Genomic DNA, 20,243 nt, shown 5'->3' on the forward strand with positions numbered 1-20,243 from the left:
GTCATGTTGACACTTGCTCATGTGAATTGTCGAGCCTGGGTTGGGCATTGGGTTTTTGAAGAGCGCGGTAGCCAGAATATAAATGTATTCCACACTATAATAGTGTAGTCGCGGGTGGAAGCCTGCACGGGAGGTCCTGCAGTAGTGCTCACCTAGTTATCAAAACCAGCTTATTTAGTGATGACACACATGTGCATGTTATATGTCATTGCGGGGGAGATGTCGATGCATCTGTTTCGTGTATCTATTAATTATGGTCGCATATCATATCTAGAGTGTCGAGATTATCATATCTCAAATTGTTTACCATAGAGGGCATTGACTAGGTAGGTAGGTAATGTATATAAATCTGCAGAAAATTGTCTTACAACTCACCAACCCCGCACTCGCAGCTGCAGCTATCACCAGCAACTACCTAACTTTGACTCCTTGAGTAACTCCAGGGCTAGCCTGCCTCTAAGCTTATGCAGTAGGCTTAAAAAACAAAGTGGTTTGGTGAGGCCATGGCCTATACTATAATGGGGCTTCTCGGTTATTTACAGTCATGCAGTAGTTTGCATACAGAAATGTCTACCTATCGTAGCTTCGAGGACCATTTGAATGAGCATTTACCCAATTGATAAACTCGGCTGCATGCATAGTGAAGCCCCATCTGTATTCTCGCCGTGGTTCGCTCCATGGGCACCGTCGTTCAGGTCAACCACTGACCCCTGACACAATCGATTGCCTTCATTGGGGCGCAGTTGCACGGCCTCGGGCGAATCACAGCGTGTAGGCGTCGTCTTCCAGGGATCCGCGTCTGGAAAGGGCAAGGCACACCCGCCTCTCCGATTGTGCTATGCAGTATTTTGCAGTAGGTCCAGCGCTTCCGGTGCGTAGTAGTGCGAGAAACCAGTCAAGCTCGCCGTCGGTCGGCCATGTGGTGCAGTGTGCCCGTTTTTCTCTCTCTCTTAATAAGATCCGGGCCACCACCATGACGATACTAGGCAGAGGTGCTTCGCCCATTTTCTTCGTGGATGTTGCCGGTACAGTAGCCGCTTTTTTCTGTTCTTGTAACATCACACACATCTGTCGTGTTTGTAAAACCCCGTCTTGTGTGTCGTATTGCAAATCTTGTCCTGGCCTCTGAGACACATTTTATTTACATACAAACATACTATTGATCCCACATTCCCTCAAGTCCCAGCGCTTCCATGCAGGGTCAACAGAGGTCTTGCAATGGGGTTCTTCGCGTCCAGAAAGCGTCAACAACCGTCGTCGCCATCTTCGCCCACACTCAAAGTTGATCATCTAGGATATCCAATTGGCTCGTCTCGGCCACAAGTCACCCAACCCCAGGACTCACAAGTGCAGCCGCCCTCTCAACCTCAAGTCCAAGGAGGTTATGCTGTTCAGCCTCCGCCATACCCAGAGCCACAGCGGCCGTATGGTCCTCCTATTATCGTGAATCAACACTACTATCTCAGCCCCGTTCCTCCTTATTCAGCTCCGTCAACATGTTCCTTGACCCATCTCGGTAAACACAATCTTGGGTCTATGGTGGATCTTGCCAACAAGCTTGTACCATACGAGGTTGTGCATCAGGTAATCGATGACGGTTTGCCAAGATGGCATTGTCACGCCTCACAATTACTGAACCAAACCGCTGCATTGTACGATCAGATACAGACCAAGTTCAATGAAGTCATGACTTCAATTGACTGTGATCGTTTCTCCGGACATGAAGGAGACTTGTTTCAGTATCAGTCAACCCCTCATCAAGCGTCTAGCACGGTCTCGCCTCCAGCAGCGACGGGCGACAAGAGCCGGGCCAAGAAAAAAGGCAAAAAGGATACAACCAAAGGACAAACCACAGCAGTCGTGTCGTCACTTGCTCAGGGCGGTTATTTTGCCAAGGTTGATTTATACGCCAATTCTCGGCTGCCTGACAATCTACCTCCTCTGCGACTGTAAGCCACGAGCCAACAGCCATTATACCAGGTTTCACTAACAAGCAACAGCTATATCCCAACATGGCCATTGATATGCTTGGCATCCCAATATTCTGAACGGGTCTATGAGACTCCCCGAGGCTCTGAACGCGATGCCTATGTTGATGCAGACTGGCGGACAGGGACAAAGGCCATGTGTATAAAATCTGTTCCTATGGACCACATGCACACTATCGTCTTTGCCATACGTGGGACGGCGACTTTTATGGACTGGGCAGTCAACCTGAACACGGCACCAACAGCGCCAACCGGCTTCTTGGTAAGTTGCGTTGCTCTCCAGCTATGAGATTGCCACTTACCGGCTTTATAGGATGACACCAGCAATTTTTGCCACGCAGGATTCCTTTCTGCAGCGCGAAAGATGATCAAGCCCGTCGCGGCAAGGCTTCGGCAGCTGTTGGAAGAAAATCCGAATCGCTCATCGTACTCTCTTCTGATCACCGGCCACTCAGCTGGCGGCGCCGTGGCCTCTTTGCTCTACGCCCATATGCTCTCGACCTCCAAAGCAGCCTCATCTGAGCTAAATATTCTGACTGGCTGCTTCAAGAGAGTACACTGCATCACGTTTGGCACACCACCATTGTCCCGTGTGCCTTTGCAAAAACCCGAGCGATTCGAACTCAGAAAGTCTTTGTTTATAACCTTTATCAATGAAGGCGATCCCGTGGCGCGAGCCGACAAGGCATACGTCAAGAGTCTGCTCGAGCTTTTTGCCAGTCCCGCGCCAAACCTAACTCCGACAAAAACAGACGGCAAGTCGCTCAGTTCGCCGCCGAACCCGCCTGCAAAACAATCCAAATCAAAGGACAAAAAGTCCAAGACCACTTTGTCATCCAAGAAACCAAAGAATGCGGTGAAGCCACCTCAGACGAAGGCACCGAGGCCTGTATGGCAGTTACCCCCAAGCACTCTCAGCAATGCGGGGCGCATCGTGATTTTGCGCTCGGGAGACCCGAAGGCCAAGCTCAAGGGCAAAAAGACAGTCGAGGAACGACTGAATGAGGGGGTCTTGGCCCAGGTTGCGAGCGACGAGCAGCTGAGGAACGTGGTTTGGGGCGATCCCGTCTGTCATGTCATGAAACTGTATGCTGGGCGCATCGAGACCTTGGCGGTTGCGGCAGTGACCGCTAAACGATGGCTATCATGACGGAAAATACCGTCGAAATTATGGAAGCGGTTCTCCATAAGGCGTTTGGCTTGATTTCGGGCAATTATTGATACCATTTGACTTGGACAGTAACAGGTTGCAGTTTTCTGGGCCTGGATATAGTCTGCGGGGTACGAATTTTATGATGACAAAATGACACTGCTACGAATTTCATTTGTGTCTGTAGGTGTAGTAGAGATATATAGGTATCATCAATTCAGCATGTGAGAAATAATTATGGTCATCTTTGCGAAATTGACTCGAGACAAGCAAAAAGATTCATGCTTTTGACCTAGGACTGATCCGAACACAAGCAGCTTACCAGCAGTATACTTGATCGTCAACTATGTACTAACCATGATCATATGGCCAGCCCCACACTTCGGAAGCAAATTGCATCCGATAAAGGTGGTGTCAGTAAGCAGGAAGCGAGTCGACATCTCTTGACATTAACAATCATGTAACTCGCACATGCGCAGAGCATTGATGGTAGTTCGTGTTTTCCCAGATTTCGTGGTGAAGCAAATGATCTGCTAAATTCCAGCATCCAAAACCTTCATTTTGATGGTTGACGAGCAATATGAATCAAGATCGGGCTACAAGTTCAGCAGCCCCGCGTCGGCGCAGTTCGAGAACAGCTCAGGTATGTTGTACGGGACTACATCAACCAGTTGCGGGTAGGCTCCATCGTCACAAGCTCACCATATGAATCCATTAGGCCTGTTCTCGTTGTAAAGACAAGAAGACGCGCTGTGATGGAAAGAGACCTTCTTGTACTTCCTGCTCCAAATTCGGCTCGCCATGTGTCTATGCACAAACGCAGAGGACAAGAGGGCCAAGCAAAAGGTTTGTGCCAAAAGAATTACCTACAGAAAACAGGTTCGTCGTAACACAATAACTGACCTTTAAAATAGCAAAAAGTATATAGAAGATCTTGAAAATCGATTAGCTACTGTTGAGCACGATCTTCGGCGGTCTGGACTCGCAAAGGACGATGCATCGACTGAGGCGTCATCGTCTCAAGATAAGGAACCAGAGGCACAATCTCTTTGTGAAGGCAGAAGCTCTATTGGCTTGGACGAAGAGACTTCTCGCAACCAATCTCTAATCTCCCCGTCCGCTAGTACGCAGCGCGTCTTGCCGCAAACAGACTTGCCAGCAATAGAATTGCCGACAACAGACTGTCCAGGAATGAATCTACAATATTGGCAAGGTTGTGCGATGCGGCGGAAAGATATGCGAGCACATACCCGCTTCGACAAGTTTCAACAGCAAGTATTTGCTCCGCTGTTTGCGGAGGAACCGAACCAGGTCTTCATTGGTCCCGTGTTTGACGAGATCATGGCACCCTTTCCCTTTCTCGACTGGGTATTATTCAAGACGGGGTTGACGAGTGAGCTCAGCTCCTTTTGCAGCCCTTCTTGGCGCGCATGTGTCAATGCGGTGCTGTCAATGACCGTGTGCTTCCGCGCGGCGAAGAGCGCGTTTGCAGAGCTACAGGGAGATGCGTGGGCGTACTTCAAGACGGCATTTGGCTTGTTGCCCCAGCTCATGGCTGAGGGCAAAGATTTGGAGGCTGTGGAGGCAATGACATCCATGTCAATGTTTCTCCGAGGTACACCAGATGCGCAAAACTTGTCATTGTTGGTATCAAGCGCGAGTCGCTTATACCAGATCGTCAGTATGCGTCGCAATAAAGTGTCCGATGCCGCTCACGATGTTCCAGAGCCACAGAGATCTTCTCACCTTCTTTGGGCACTGCATTCAATGGATCAAGAATTAGTCTTTAGACACGGCTTGTCCCCTGTCCTAGACATGCGACACCAATTCTTGAACGAACTCGAAAGTTCCGGATCCTTGGACACGCCCATGATAAATCTATTTCGCAAGCGCACCAGTCTTGCCGTTATACAGTCACAAATTAACAACCTTCTCTACTCAAACACGAAACCTGACCTAGAATCTGCACCACTGGCTGGGCAAATATACAAACTTGCCACTGGGCTTCAGCAGTGGAGCTCCGAGATGCACTTGGTTATTCCTACCGCCGCTCGCGCATCAACAATCAATGAGCTTGAGCTTTCCTTGCTGATTCATGTCGACGACCTTTATCTCGCCCATTATCACACTATACTAATGATATACTGGCCATTGCGAGGGTTCCAAGACGATAACATAATCAACGCCCCTCAGATCATTTCCAGTAGTGATTTCACATCTTTGCGAGACCTGTCAAGGACAAAGTGTGCAGATGCTTCTCAGGAGACACTGTTGTTGATTGGCCATTTCTATTCACTCCCATTCATGTCCTTGTGGTCAGTTTGATATTGCACCCTGATGTATCATGCTTGGTGCTGATATTTTCTCAAAAACAAACAGGTCATTTCTGAGCTACTTTGTCTCGGCGCATCTCACCCTTTTTGCTGCTGTCTTGGCCCAACCCAGGGGACTCGTAGCGGCAGGACATTTATCAGCCATGGAGGTATTCATGACATCCCTTAAGTTGATCATTTCAGAGAATGGCTTTGATATCAGACGGGTAGCCTCTGCCTGTGCTGGTATGACTAGCATTTCCCGCGCCGTTACCAAGGCGGCGACGGCTATCAACAGTCCAAGTCAGAGTGAAACCGACCATATTACTCAACAAGCAGAGGTGAGAAAAAAAGTTGTAACAAGTATATGAAACTCTACTCACTTTCCGCTAGACTGCACTCGACCTTGTCAACCAAGCGACGAGTCCCATGTACATTGCACAGAACTGGATGAGCAACTTAAAGAATAAGGACTATGATATCTCAGTGGCCTTGGCTCGTGTCCTCGGGATACCGTGGGACCTTGACCAGCGTTATGGCCCTTTGGTTCCCGAGGCGCTCATGCCGGAGACCTATGCGTTTGGTTTTGCAGAGTCCAAAGAATATTCAATGTATCGCAAATAATGATCAAGTTCCTTGCTGAGTAGCTACTCATTTCATATGTTGCAGTCCAAACCAGATTGCATCTGTCACAATTTGATCGGAAACTCATGGTCAAGATTGGTAAAAGAGTGACTAAAGTTGGATTTCTGGGGCTAACAGTACTACTACCTATCAATGCACATCAAGCATCATCTCTCCAAGATCTCGTATCAAATCAAGCATTACATCTCCCATAAAACTTCGTGATCCCATGATTATCTCGCGATGGATTGAATGGATTTTGGTAAATTTGGCGAAAGCGAACGCTTCAGAGTTGAGCAAAGGGGGCACCCAATGCGTTTATAGCAGGGGAACAGCGACGCAGGGCAGCTGGGCGTTGATGAGACCCTGCTGGGGAGCACCGCCAGAGTGCTGGCAGCAAGCAACAGACTGCTTGCACTGCTGGTTGAGGAGGTCAGTAAGACCGAGACCAGCAACGGCGCCTGTTGTGGGGGTTTCATTGTGTCAGCCTTTTTTTTCTTGATCTGAGTATCGCTGTCGCGGAGAGGTCGTATCTTACCAAGGCCGAGGTCGAGCTTGGAGCAGCCATCGAAGAGAGCAGCGCCCTTGAGCAGGTCACCGGCAATGTCGAGGCCGGAGAGCAGACCGCTGGCAACGTCGGTGGAGTGGTCGTCAGTGTTGCCCTTATTGCAGCAGCTCAACTCGAGGTCCTGTCCGCAGACACTGTTTGATTATTAGCTGATGTGAGGTCTTTGAGAAGATTGGAGAAGTCGACATACTCGCCGGCAGATCCAACGGTGACGTCGCCATCGTTGCCACCACCCACCTGGGGAGCAGCAGCTGCGAAAGCAGCGAGGGTAGAGACGATGAGAAGCTTGAACTGCATTTTGACGGTTGGTTTGGGGTTTAATCAAAAAGCTGAAGCTTTGGCTAAGTTATGGGAGATGTTGGAGGGAATGTGGTAGAGTTGCAGGAAGGAGTGCTTTTTGATGCTGATGATGAGAGTAAGAATTGACAAATGGACAGAGATCAAGTTGATGTTATATACTCAGATCTTCTTCCGTGCTCGCCCATAGCCAGTCTCCCATCGTTTGTTTTTCGCTCACCAAATAGCCACGATGGGCCTCGAAATGGAATGCCTTGATAGTGATCTGCAATCGCAGGAGTCTTTGAGAATGTCCTGTCTCAATGGTCGCCGCCATGTTGGGATTCGGGGCCCCCAAGAGCCATCACCATTCTACCGCCCCCGCAAAAACAAAGAAATAATCGGTCATGTCTCAAGACGATTTGAGCCTCAAAACCCAGCCCAAGGGCTCGGGAATGATGATTGCGGTCTCAACTGGTTGATTATAAGTGCCGATGAAGCGCCGCCACAGACTTGACAATAGTACCATGGCGTCAATTCATTGACTTTAATATGATTGGGATCCTCGTAGAAAAGATAGAACAGAATTCTATTTATATGATTAAAATTATTTCCCTTTCTTTCAATGACAGACTCAACCAGACATTTCGTTTGAATTGCTTTGTTTTTTTCGGGCTTTCTTGCAATTCGGCGTTTTTAGGGCTACTTGGCAAGACAGAACCACATACTGGTGACTAATTCCACTGATGATCGCTCCAGGCCAGGATAAATCTCCCTGTCGGATGAGCTGACTTCCAGGTTCTAGTTTTTGTTAAGAACTTTACCCTTTTTAGATTCATATTTATGATTTTAGCACGGCTAACACGACGCGCCTGGTCCACTACGTGGTTGAGAAGCCCCAAGTTCATCGCTAGCCACCATATAAGTACGCGACATTCCTCTTTCACTTGATCAAGTGCTTTGTTTGAAACTGTCAAACTAGACTGATGGATTTCCACAGAACAATTCTCGCAAGTTGTGTTTGTTGCGCAGCTCAGAGATCAAATTCTGAACAGTGCGGACATGGCAAACCGGACTTCCGTCGGAAAGAGCTTTGAAAAAGAAAACAATTTCGGCAACGGAAAGTGACTAGCCTGTATATTAGTTCATATGTGAAAGTTTCATCGTAGGCTCCTATGATTGATGAAAAGAAGGATGGAGTGACATATCTCATAGATGCTGTGAAGCATTGTAGCTTACCACGATGGCGCCTCGTATAAGTGAAGCCCGAGCATAGCCAATGAAGTCATTAAGTCGGTCGAGCACTGGTAGATGTATCAATATGTCTTGCTAGTACAACTCACTGTAATTTTCGCTGAATCTGCTAGTGAAGATAGCATCGTTATAGCAATGCAATTTATGCGGTCGATCGTTCGCATATTGAGGCTTGTTCCGTGAGCCACTGTAGATCTGTCAATGTCTTTAAATGTTGACAGCATTGCGGAATTTTATGTTGTGCCGACACGATGAAGAAGGATTTTGCTGCAAACCGACCGAAGCGGCCAGCTCAGGTATATTAAACAGACAAGTCCTACTGCGCCACCTTCAGTCTAGAGCTCAATCACTGGCTGTCAACCCTATGTCGTGCCTACACTGATGGCCGGTGGGTGATGCAGCAAGACTCACAGCAAGAAAGTTGCGCCCTCCCGGCAGGTAAACGGCCATGGGCTAAGTGAATCAATAGTCGCGTTCATGTTAGTCGCACAGTGTTTCCAATTCATTGGTCAGCTGCGCCCTGCCAAATGAAAAATCAAGACAAATATGCCAAGATCTAGGGTGAAAGCTCCTGATTCGATGGCTGCACAAATGTTCATGAATGACGAGTGTATATATATTCAAATCTTGCATGTGTGTATTCTGTCCTGCATGGATATTCGAAACCCAGCACGGCTGCCAAAGCAAGCCGGCGATTTAATGGATAAATATTCAAGACGGGATCAAAGCAATAGTCATTAACAAATCCCCTGCTGTGTAGCGCTTGTACATCATGCAGTCGTTGATCAATATCAGCTCAAGAAAAAGCCAAGGCTCGGAATATGTCAGATCGCCCGCGGGGCGTACAGGGAATAGGGATGGATATGCAACAGCTGTGCCATCGATGTAAAGATAGATGCAGGCTGCCTCCAGCTAGCCACCCGGATGTTAGTCATGCAGGAGTGTGTGTGCGTGTGTCATTGCTCATATTGCTCTGCTCTGCCCTGCTTTGCCCTGCCCTGTCTTCTTCCGACTCGGCCGTTGTTGTTGTTGCCTGCCCAATGGTCCCTCGCACACCGAGGGCTGGTACGTTGTGCAACGGATATCTTCGGCTTCTCGCATGTTCAGCGCTCTGCAGGTACAAACAGCCCCCCTGCATGTCAAATCTGCAATTATTCTGGGACTAGAGAGCGGATAAGGACAGTATCATCATATCTGAAGCGTTTAGTGGCAATCGGGGAACTGTTTATTTTCCCTTATGTGAGTTGCGTTCGGCAATATAGACTTAGAATGAGTTGAGAATTTATTTGAAAACATCACGCAAGTCGGCTCACTGCAACGGAATGTCACATCAGAGGCCACCGACTTGCTTGTCCAGTCTCAATGAGAAGCTGGGAGACCTGCGCCTGTTACAAAATCCAGATCATGAGGCTGATAGTTTAATCTATTCTCGTTTACACCCGAAGCGGGGGATCAAGGTAAATCATCAAGACAACAACAATTTGGGCGGATTCTGACATCCGCCAAAAGCTGCTGCAAGAAATTTCTGTTGTTTGCTGGCTTTGGTCTGGAATCGTATCGACAATGCAGGCATCCCCTTCCGTCCAGTATTTGCTCCCGAGAATCGGCCCAGGATCTAGAATTGCTGTGCTCCTGTCCCCTGAGGAATCGGTGGCATTATACAAGTACTTCGTTGACTCATCAGCTGCCATGTGCCCGACACGTTGAACGTGTGCCAGTGTGGCGGAAAACCTTTCAAGGTCTGGATCATGGCAGGGTTGATACCACTGCCGACGATCCCGTTTGAGACAGCAATGGCATCCTTCTCGTTTGGTGTTCAATGACAGCATGGCCAGCAAGCTCTCCAAGTTCAGAATGTCTCGAAGAGCTGGCGATGTTGAGCAACGGTACACCAAACTTTGAGCGACCACAGCTTGCAAGAAACGAGAGAACTAATCGGCATACCATCACTCAATCTGGACCGAGGGCAATCCGCCTCGATACATGACAGAAATCTGGGGCTTTACGGGATGGTGCATAGGTGTATGTTGGCACACTACAAGCAACCGATCACGGAAAGACTCCTGGTCTTGTTCCTGGATTCTGAGGTAGCATATGCGCATTGGTAACGAAGCTGCGGAGGGTTTCTTGCAGGTACAGCATTCACTGTGTGCCAATACAAATGACACGAGGAGAGACGTGGTCTAGTCTTGAATTATAAAGAGGACGAGATCACCACGAGTTGTTATTTCTTTAATATTGTTCTTGTCAAGACTTTCTTCCGTTCATTACCAACTCGGAGCAACTACACTCGTTTCCCTTGCCAAATCGTTTCGAGATCGTTGTAATGCACTTCACCACTCATTTGGGCCTCCTAGGCCTCAGGTAAGACTGTATTCACTGTTGAGACTATATTGCACTTTACTCAAACCATTTGTAGTTCTGTTCTGGCTGCAGCCCGCCCTCAGCAGCTTGCAGGACCACAGACGGTCACTGTCTGCGGGAGTGAATGTGCCTCGGTCATTACATCAACCGTGACTGTCTTCACTGGATGCTCAGAGACTTCTTCGGTACCAGTGACGACCATTTCATCGTCGACTGATTCTAGTTCCCTTTCGTCTCAGTCACAGAGCTCAACCACCGATACATCTTTGACCTGGACATCAAGGATTACTTCCAGTATCATAATCACAGTCTCTCCATCAACATCAACTTCCACTGCCACGTTGACATCCGAGACAACCGATTCAGCCACGAGCTCTACTGGAGTGACTACAAGTAGCAACTCTGCAACAACTGGAACAGGCGTGTCGAGCTCCACGGAGAGCACTACTTGGTAAGGAACTAACCACCATAGTTCATTCATGATTTTCTTACAGTAATATGTACTCATTAGCACGGACACTACCGAGACCATTCCTGGCTCTACTTCATCATCATGGGGAAGCTCCGTGACTGGTCCTACCTCGTCGGCTCCTACTAGCAGTGGCGTCTCTTCCACTTTGACAACTGTGTCGTGGAGCAACACCACCTCTACAGTGACTGAAACATCTTTCACTGGCACAGCAACGAGTTCCACGGCCACATCATCCCTGATTTCCGATACACTGACCAGCACCATCACGACTACCGACAGCACCACCACGGCCACTCGAACGTCCTTCACCTGGAACTCGACCATAACTCTTGGTACTTCCAGCACTGATGCTACGACGAGGAGTTCGACTTGGTCCACTTGGATCACATTGAGCACCACATCAAGCACCGGGAGCTCAACTTGGTCGTCTTCCGTGTCAGAGTCCAGCAGCACTCCAGCATCGACTTCCAGCACATGGGCAACCTCGAGCACCGGCAGCAGCGACATTCCTAGCTCGTCGTCTATTGGCACTTCCTACTCGGTCATTCCGCCGCCACCGACTTCTTCGTGGATCACCTCGTCAAGCAGCGTCTCATCCTCTAGCAGCGGGTCCATCACTTCTTCCGAGAGCACCTCGACCATTACGATTACCAGCTCTTCAACTCTGGCCACCACAAACACCCGATCGACGTCATCCTCAGAGGTCTCAAGTGTACCCTCGTCGTCGTCAACCACAACAGAATCATCGAGCACGGAGTCCTCGTCCAGTGCGACACAGACACCTGGAACCAGCTCTTCTCTGACCACGTATTCAGTATCACCCATTCCCAGCGGCAGCACGTCTACAGACACCGTGACCTCGACCACCACAACTGGGACCACCATCACCGACAGCTCATCAATATCCAGCAGTGTTCAGACCGAGTCGTCAACGTCAACCTTGACCATCACTCTGACGTCCTCGACCTTGGTCTCGAGCAGCTCGTCGACGTTCTCCACAGACACCATTTCATCCGAGACGGGGAGCATCTCTTCTTCATACACCAGCAGTTCCGCCACCGCGCCCACAACAACAACAACATTCTACTCGGTCCAGCCGCCGCCGCCGCCGAGCACATGGTCCACCTCTACGGGAGAAACCACATCCAGCAACGATGCCATTGGCACCACCATTACGACCATTACGACATCGTCCGATCTCACGTCCACCATCACGGTAACCAGCACCAGCACCCCCATCGAGACCCTGACCATGAGCTCCAGCGTGACCTGCGTGTACCAGAGCACATCGTATGGCGGGCCTCCGGGGACGTATAGCTGCTACACTGTAGTACCAACACCGACGCCCAGCCCGGGGACGACGACGACGACGACTGGAACAGACACGCCGAGCTGGACAACTTCGTACCATGTAACCTCCTCGTCAGTCAGGGTCTCTTCTTCCAATGACGCCATCACCAACCCGCCACCTTCCACATCGCTGACGACGACGACTTCTTCCTTGTCTTCTTCTTCCCCCGTCGTTCCCACACCCTCGGTCACCACCACTTGCGTGGCCAAGGATTACGGCGCCCACACCTGCTACGCCGTGACCGTCGACCCGACGGCAATCAGCACCACCACTACCGCCGCCACCACAACCGGTATTCCCAGCAGTCCTAGCCCGTCTCCTGCCGGACCTTCGCCCCCTTGGTCTTGGTGGACCGGCGGGAGGTACGGCAGTGGCGCCGGATCCCACGAACGGCCCAGCGAACACAAGTTTGGAGACGCCCACGGCGGAGACTTTGAAGTGTCGCACTAAGTTGAGCAGGACATGCTATCAGCTCTACTAGGGACTTCATATGATCTGTCTGGATCCTTCGGGTTGGTAAACGGTTGATGATGCTGTACTAACTTCATCGGAGAAAAAAAATTGGTCAATTGAGGACGAGGAAAAGGTATTCGTACAGAAAAAAGGGAGGGGCCCAAGGGGGTATGTTTTTGGGGAGCAACACAACAGACACATTTGCAGAAAAACAAAATTTCGGGTCATGGTCAGAACATACACTTCTCGTCTATCCTTAAGATTCCCCATTTCTCATCTGGTCTTGATGGTTTCCATCATTCCTTAAGACATATTTACATGTATTTCTTGATGTAACTTGATTTCTTTACTTGCTCATTCCGGGGGTCTTGTTTAGTCAACATTGTAGCCACAAGTAATGTGAAGGGGGAAAAGGGAACTTTTAGAAATCATAAACTTGAAAATTAGGCTTAGTAACAGACTCAACATGACGAAATTGCCGAGACACGAAAGCTTTACTCATTATACATGGTGTCGTCTAAAACGATGGAAAGGACAATACTGGCAGATTGGGCATATCGTCAAATGATCCCTTTATCCGTACATGAAATTGTGTCGTTAGCATTGTTATCCCTAGGTATAATCAAGAATCGATTTTGCTGCTCAAGGAAGAAATCTTGTCTTCCCCTCTAGTCTGTATAAAAGCAAACCAATGCAATACGCGCCTCGGCAGACCGCCCACGGTCGCACTTCTTCCCTGATGCTTGATTGAGTTCTGTACAATTACACACTATACGTGTCAATTTCCATTGCGGTCATTCCTGCTTCCTTTCCCTTTTTTTTTTCTTTGTTTCTTCTTTTCTCTCGGAGTCATTTCCTTCCCTCAGTTCATAGAAATCGTCCTTGGTCTAACAAAGTATTGTCGTTTCCATATGTCCTTGGAAACAAAGGTGTAATATAGGAGCCGAAGAAATTACATGTCGATTTCACCATCGGCAATGGCAAGTCGCTGCTTTGCAGTCTTTGCCTTCTTCCCACCGCCGCGTCGCTTCTTTGCTGCTGGGGCAGCCGGTGTATCCGCCTCGGCTGGAGTAGCTGTGCCTGAAGCCTTGTTGCCATCATCGAAATGGCCCTCGCCTAAGGGAAGTTATGCAAATTAGTTGAGCTGCCCCCAATTGTTACAATCCGGGTGCAGTAAAAACTTACCTTCATGATACATGTCATCCAGACTCACAGCCTCCCTCTTTCTCTTTCCGCCTCCACGCTTCTTCGTCTGCTTCTCCAACTCTCCGCTTTCACGCAGTTCCTTCTCTCTGCGCTCAATCATCTCCGCTTGTTCATCATCTGCCAGCCATAGAGCAATATCCTTGTTTCTGTTTTCTGCGGGACGACGGCCACTAAAGTCGACGCCACGAGCACCGCCGCCTGAAATGACGACACGCTGCACCTCTTCCTTCTGCATGGCTCGCTTTCGAATACGTTCTTCGATAGTACCACGAGTAATGAGACGGTAGACCGTGACTTGCCGGGTTTGTCCCAAACGATGGGCTCGATCCATGGCTTGCGAGTCGATGGTAGGGTTCCAATCACTATCGTAAAAGATGACCGTGTCAGCAGACGTCAGGTTGATACCAAGACCACCAGCACGGGTGGATAGCAAGAAGATGAAGATTTCGGGCCGCGTTTGGAAATCCGTAACCGTGTCTCGACGATCTTCCAGCTTGGTAGAACCATCCAGTCGACAATATTTGTAGTTCCGATAGGTCAGATACTCCTCCATCAAATCGATCATGCGAGTCATCTGGAAGTAGAGCAGAACACGGTGACCTTCTTCCTTGAGCTTGAAGAGCAATGCATCAAGTTTGGCGAGCTTGCCACTGTCAGTCACGAAGCGACGCATGCTGGGCACGGTGATATTGGTAAAGCGTCTCTTCTCGTTGTCTGGGGGTGGGAGCATCTTTGTGGGTGGGTACCGCTCTAGAGGATAGTTTTGAGTGACGAGCGCCTTCTCCTCCAGGGGATTCGGTCCGTACAAAGCCTTGCGCATAGGCACGTTGAACAGTGTATCGTCGCGCTCTACCAGAGGTGCACGAGTACCTTCACACGATATCTGGATCGGAGCAGCAGTGGCGCCTGGAAGGGCGGCTTGCTCAAGACGACTCAAGCCTGAGAACTGCCTATCGGACTTGGTAATGTTCATGAGCTTGCTCAAGATTCCCTCTTGGGTAATGTCGGCAAGTGGCTGTCTGTCCGCTCGAGCTCTGATCTGAAAGAGTGCATGTGCAGGCGTGTAGTTCTGATCCTCGGGATCATCATACATGACGTTCATGTGGCCAAGACGGTTGCCCTTTTTGACAATGTCTACTGAGCGAGCGTAGACATCTTGATGACTGGCTTTGTAGACCTCTTCGGCGCTTGTGTCGGCAAAGCGCAAGAAAGAAAAGGCATCCGCGCCACTCGAGCTGTCGCGAATGTGTTCCGGAGTCCAAATGTTCATGAGATGGTTCAGATATTTATTTCTGAACCCTGCTTTTTCGTTGTCCTTGCCAGCCTTGTACAATCTTCCGCCTTCAGTTGCTACAAGCCGTGGTAGGTTGTAATCAATGAGACTGCGCGTCGAGTATCCAACGGGAACATTGTTGCCCTCGCGGAGGAATGAAGCCGTCTCGGCGAAATAGCCAGAAAATAAGGGGCTTGTCGTATCCGCTCTCTCGAACAGATCTGGATGGTTACAGACTTTTCGGAATTGCATAACCAGGTTCATTAGAGTTCCAGAGTCTTGGTCGTCACCTAGCGTAGCCTTCTCAATAAGATCCATAATGCTGATCTGGTTGCGGAGGTTGCGGTAGTAGGCTCGTTGACGGTACGTGAGATCACAATACACGTCAAGCTCGATCTTGTCGCCAAGCTCCTTCTGGACGTGCTTCTTCACACGACGCAACATGAACGGCTTGAGGATCATGTGCAGCCGCTTAAGCTGGTCCTCGTTGAGCGTTGTGTTGCTTTGCGCATGCGATTCGATATCCTTTGAGAACCACTCGCTGAACTCGTCGTGAGAGTCAAAGAGCGACGGCATGATGAAATGAAGCAGAGCCCAAAGTTCTTGCATGTTGTTCTGAATAGGCGTACCAGTCAGGAGCAGACGGTTACGGCAGTGGAAGCTCAAAAGACACTTCCAACGCGAACTTTGAGAACTCTTGATGGCTTGAGCCTCGTCCAGAATCATGTATTGCCAGCGCATTTTTTGGAAGTATGCAACATCAGAGACGACCATTTGATACGAGGTGACCAGGACATGGAAAGGCGAATCCTTTCTATAGGTGTTGTGCTTCCGGTCCCAGAACTTGCGGAGAATCTTGCGGTCACCTGCAGTACCCCAGTACGGGAGACACTTCAAGTCAGGAACAAATTTGGCAATTTCTTGCTGCCAATTGTGCAGAGTTGACGCGGGTGCAACAACCAAGAATGGACCCCAGATATCGTGGACCTCGGCAAGGTATGCCATGACAGATATGGACTGGACGGTTTTGCCGAGACCCATCTCGTCGGCCAGAATGCCGTTGATACCTTGCTCGTAAAGATTGGCAAGCCAGTTGAGACCTTTGATCTGGTACTCCTTGAGCTGGCAATTGAGCATCTTTGGCTGTTCGATTTCCACGTCACCCATACCAGTCGGGTTCTGGAAGTTCATCTCGCCGTCCTCGTCCATATCAGTGTCCTTCTTGTTGAAAGCACGAGCCTTTTGTTGAGCTTCTGCGATGGCGTTTTGAGCATTTGCAACGGCAGCGGCTTGCAACTTCTCCTCATCTTCCTCTTCAAACGTCAAATTGTCAAAGTTTGTGACCTTGGCACCAACGGGGCCTGTTGGCTCTGCAACATCTTTCTTCTCAGTCGTAGCAGCATCCGCAGCTGGGGCGATTTCAGGATTGTCAGTGCTTCGCTCAACTTCATCAGTCTTGATTTTCTTGCCAATGAAGTGAGAGTAGAGCTCTGTTTGAGAGATCAAGAAGTTGAGCTTTCTCTTCTGGCGAGCGGCTTCGCGCTCGGCTTCCTCCTTGCGAGCATTCTCAATCTCTTGACGCTCCGCTGCCTTGCGCAGGTCTCGCTCCTCACGCTCATTGCGCTTCCAGAAACTCATCATGTCTCGCATACAACGCTTTGCGCGCGCCTGAAGATCCTTGGTACCCTTGTTGGTACGCAACTGCCAGCGCTTGGCTTCTTTCGAAGCAAGGATGGCAGTCTTTTTCAGGTTCGAGGCCTTGGTTGCATAAGAGTCCACAGCAAGTTTATATGTCCTAGAAACATCCTTGCGTGCCAGGTCGCGCCAGATCTGGTCATAAATCTGATTGTAACCCTTCGACTGGAATTTAGTTTCCAAGGGGTTGGCAGGGACATCATCGACAGCTTTCTCCTTGGTTTCTTTGGCATCTTCGGAGTCCTTGTCCTTGTCCTTTGCCTCTTTGAGGTTTGAGGAACTCTTGCTGAGCTTGATGCGGATTTTCTGCTCTTCCCGGGCGGGAGGAAGTTCCTCGCCGGCATCAATGGCGGCTTGGGCGGCCTCGGCCGCGTCCTTTTCAGCTTGTTTTTGCTCCTTAGACTTCTTGGGACGCGTTCCGTTACGCTTGCTTTTGCTCTTGGAGCTCGGTTCTGCGTCACTACCCAGAAGGAATACCGATTGAGTACCTCCCTCGAGGTTGATATCAGAAGATCCAATGTTGCGTGCCGGTCCTTTGATGCCCTTCTGCAGGATTAGTTTGGTCTGTTGAGCCTTCTTGCTAGCCCGCTCGGCCTCTCGGAGATGCTTCTGGCGCTCGCTCTCATCTTCGGCGGCCAAGGCTCGGGCAAGGGCGGCCTCTTTCTGCTCGATAGTGACCTGCATAGACTTTTCACGGCGGCGTTTGCGTTGCATGTCCTTCTTTCGCTCCTTCTCGGCGTAAACTTCACGTTCCCGGACCTCCGTCATGGCCTCTTCGTAGTGTAGGTCATCGTAGCGTCTCTTGCCGAATACAGCCTGAGAGCCAAGTTTCTTACTCGTGTAGTTCGCAAACTCATCGCGGCGCAGTTTGTTGTCACTCTTCTCAATGCGTTTCAGCTCAGTTCTGCGCCGCTTGCTGCGATCGTCGTAGAGCTCCTTTTCGATCTCAAGCTCAGATAGGTCAACATCATCGGCTTGGGCCTCCAATTGTTCCAGCACTTTCTCTATCTTCTTCTCCTTTTCAGCAGATAGTTGCTTGGGCTTCACTGTGCCGTTCGACTGTCGTTTGGCCCCTCGACTAGCGGTATCGTTCAGGCCACTGGAAGACCGGCGTGAGACTTTCTTGTTTTCGGAATTTCGCAGGTGCGATTCTCGGCCCTTGCTCTTGCGCGCAGGCTTTTCCTTCTTCTCGGCCATGATGACTGGTCTGTTGGGTTTTGGTAGAGGTTCAGCGCTTGATAGAATGTTCGAAAACGACATGAGCTCAGCGGCACGGCTTGGGGTCTGTGAAACGAGTTGTTAGCATGAGTGGTAGACATTCATCGTGGCCTAGTAGATGGGGGTCGTTAAAAGAATCGGGCATTTCGGCGTTAAGCATCACGAGCAAACACGCCGCTTGGAGGAGAACTGGAAGTGGAGATGCATCGAAAATCGTAACTCAGTATTGGACGACTTACGCTGGTAGCTGCTGGTGCAGGAGCCGGAGCACTCGCCGGCTCTGGGTTCAAGATTGACGACATTGAGGAGACGGCCGATGTTGATATTGGTCGGGATGGTGGCTCCTGCGCAGGGCGCGACCGCGAAGGAGATGACGTTAAATTAAGAGCCTTGTTTGTTGGGCTTCCCGGGTCGGCACTGTAACCGTTTGTGTTCTTGGGGTGCGAATGCGAAAGCGGACTTCGACTTCGCGGGGCAGGCTCCCTTCTTACAGGTGAAGAGGGCGAGCCATGTCCGTTGCGCTGATTATGTGATTCTGGCCTCGTCGGGAGATATGGATAATCTTCAAACCGCGACTGTTTGATAGCAGTGTTAGTATTGGCAGTGCAGGCGGGGATGGATATTTTTGACTGCACGCGGGGTGCTTTGGTGATGAAAGGGGGAGAAAAAAGGTTGAGTGAGTGAGAGGGTATTTGGTTTGCGTGTTCAATTGGAAAAATGATGGGAAGATGTCTTTGGCGGTTGCCTCGTTCTGGGGGTTGCCGATCTAGCTAAGCTTATGGTGCTGAGCAAACCTTTCGTGCGACAAGCACTATCCCGACATCGAGAATACAAGACATTCCATGAACAGCAACAAGAGAAAAAAAAAAAAGGCACTAATTCCAAGGGATAGAATTGGCAAGTATATGCGATTCTTTGATAGATATAACCAAGAACAAGAGACTTAGGGCGTATATCGTAGCGACGCGTGCATTGAAGCCGCAGGGCCATGATGGTATCTTGGTGTTCCTTTTTTTTTTTTTTTTTCCTCTCCCAAAGGGAGATGGGCAGTGGTATTGGGGTGACAGGAACGGAATTCTTCTTACCGGTTTGTTACTTGACCAGGAATCTGATGGTCTTCTCTCTTTTGTTGTGTCCGTCAACGGGTCGTAAAAGCTTCCAGAGGTTTTCTCCCTGGCTGGCGGGTTGTTATACTCGGACGAGGACAGGCGGCTGGATGCTCGTGATGGTTGCGAATGCTGCTGGGTAGGTGATGCACGATGAGATGCATTCACACCATTCGACCCATGGGATGCCATAATTATTGTGCTTGGTCCAAAGTCGTGAAGCTGCGAGAGAAGTTCCAGAAAAGCAGGGTGGAAAGACTGGCTGCTACTGGAGCCACCGGACTGACTGCCGCGGGATGGGCTGCCTTTGACAAACTCACTGGGACGTTTATCTTGGCCCGCGGCGTTGCTGGTTCGAGCGGCGAAGCCGTAACAATTCGCGGATGGGTAAGTCTTGTCTCAAATGAAAGAGGCGCGAGTTGGGTACGAGTGGACGGGTTGCTGCAAGACAGGTGTGCTGCCGCGTGTGCTCACTGGGAGTCAACGCATATACACACGCACACAGACAAGTGATGTTGGAGTGCGAGGACGCGCCCGTGTTAGTTTAGAGGAAGTTTCGCGTCGCAGTCGATGATGGCGCTGTGATGGTGGAAAGGCAGGGAATCAATCAGAGGAAACTGATTGAAGGTGAGGTAGTTGGGCCAGGCATGGGCTGGCGGAAATGCTAGCTGGCGATGGGAAGGGAAATCGTTTGGAACTGCATCGATGCTGTCGGGGATCTCACCCAGGTGCCAATTGCGATTTGGCACACAGCAAGCAAGCCCGCGGCGCTCGTGGCCATTTCCCAAGAGTTCGAAATAAGCCGCCGACGGGGTTTGCACTAGCCGGCCACACTAGGCCCAGCAGGTGATTATATGCGCCAGCTCCTATGGCTACTGCTTCATTTGAAGTGGGAGCGACGTTGGCATTTGCCATCACAACGGGTCGCCACTA

General features: G+C 50.0%; 5 protein-coding genes across 5 annotated transcripts; 3 read left to right on the top strand and 2 right to left on the bottom strand.

The window, feature by feature from the left end:
• Positions 1-1,218: 1,218 nt before the first annotated feature.
• Positions 1,219-3,138, top strand: PFICI_07382 (uncharacterized protein; the record flags this gene model as incomplete). The annotated part of the gene is made up of 3 exons (XM_007835963.1): positions 1,219-1,949; positions 2,001-2,250; positions 2,302-3,138. The coding sequence occupies 3 exons, from the start codon at positions 1,219-1,221 to the stop codon at positions 3,136-3,138; spliced, it is 1,818 nt and encodes a 605-aa protein (XP_007834154.1).
• Positions 3,139-3,702: 564 nt separating this feature from the next.
• On the top strand, positions 3,703-6,074 carry PFICI_07383 (uncharacterized protein; the record flags this gene model as incomplete). The annotated part of the gene is made up of 5 exons (XM_007835964.1): positions 3,703-3,781; positions 3,857-3,869; positions 4,053-5,453; positions 5,518-5,791; positions 5,844-6,074. 5 exons carry the CDS (start codon positions 3,703-3,705, stop codon positions 6,072-6,074), a joined length of 1,998 nt encoding a protein of 665 aa, XP_007834155.1.
• Positions 6,075-6,392: 318 nt separating this feature from the next.
• On the bottom strand, positions 6,393-6,939 carry PFICI_07384 (uncharacterized protein; the record flags this gene model as incomplete). The annotated part of the gene is made up of 3 exons (XM_007835965.1): positions 6,393-6,535; positions 6,613-6,776; positions 6,833-6,939. The coding sequence occupies 3 exons, from the start codon at positions 6,937-6,939 to the stop codon at positions 6,393-6,395; spliced, it is 414 nt and encodes a 137-aa protein (XP_007834156.1).
• A 3,559-nt stretch (positions 6,940-10,498) lies between these two features.
• Positions 10,499-12,809, top strand: PFICI_07385 (uncharacterized protein; the record flags this gene model as incomplete). The annotated part of the gene is made up of 3 exons (XM_007835966.1): positions 10,499-10,536; positions 10,592-10,987; positions 11,048-12,809. 3 exons carry the CDS (start codon positions 10,499-10,501, stop codon positions 12,807-12,809), a joined length of 2,196 nt encoding a protein of 731 aa, XP_007834157.1.
• Positions 12,810-13,764: 955 nt separating this feature from the next.
• PFICI_07386 (DNA helicase INO80) lies at positions 13,765-18,506 on the bottom strand (the record flags this gene model as incomplete). The annotated part of the gene is made up of 3 exons (XM_007835967.1): positions 13,765-13,928; positions 13,998-18,270; positions 18,444-18,506. 3 exons carry the CDS (start codon positions 18,504-18,506, stop codon positions 13,765-13,767), a joined length of 4,500 nt encoding a protein of 1,499 aa, XP_007834158.1.
• Positions 18,507-20,243: the final 1,737 nt, after the last annotated feature.

The sequence above is a fragment of the Pestalotiopsis fici genome (genome assembly GCF_000516985.1).
Source record: "Pestalotiopsis fici W106-1 unplaced genomic scaffold PFICI_Scf_5, whole genome shotgun sequence".
Lineage (NCBI taxonomy): Eukaryota > Fungi > Ascomycota > Sordariomycetes > Amphisphaeriales > Sporocadaceae > Pestalotiopsis > Pestalotiopsis fici.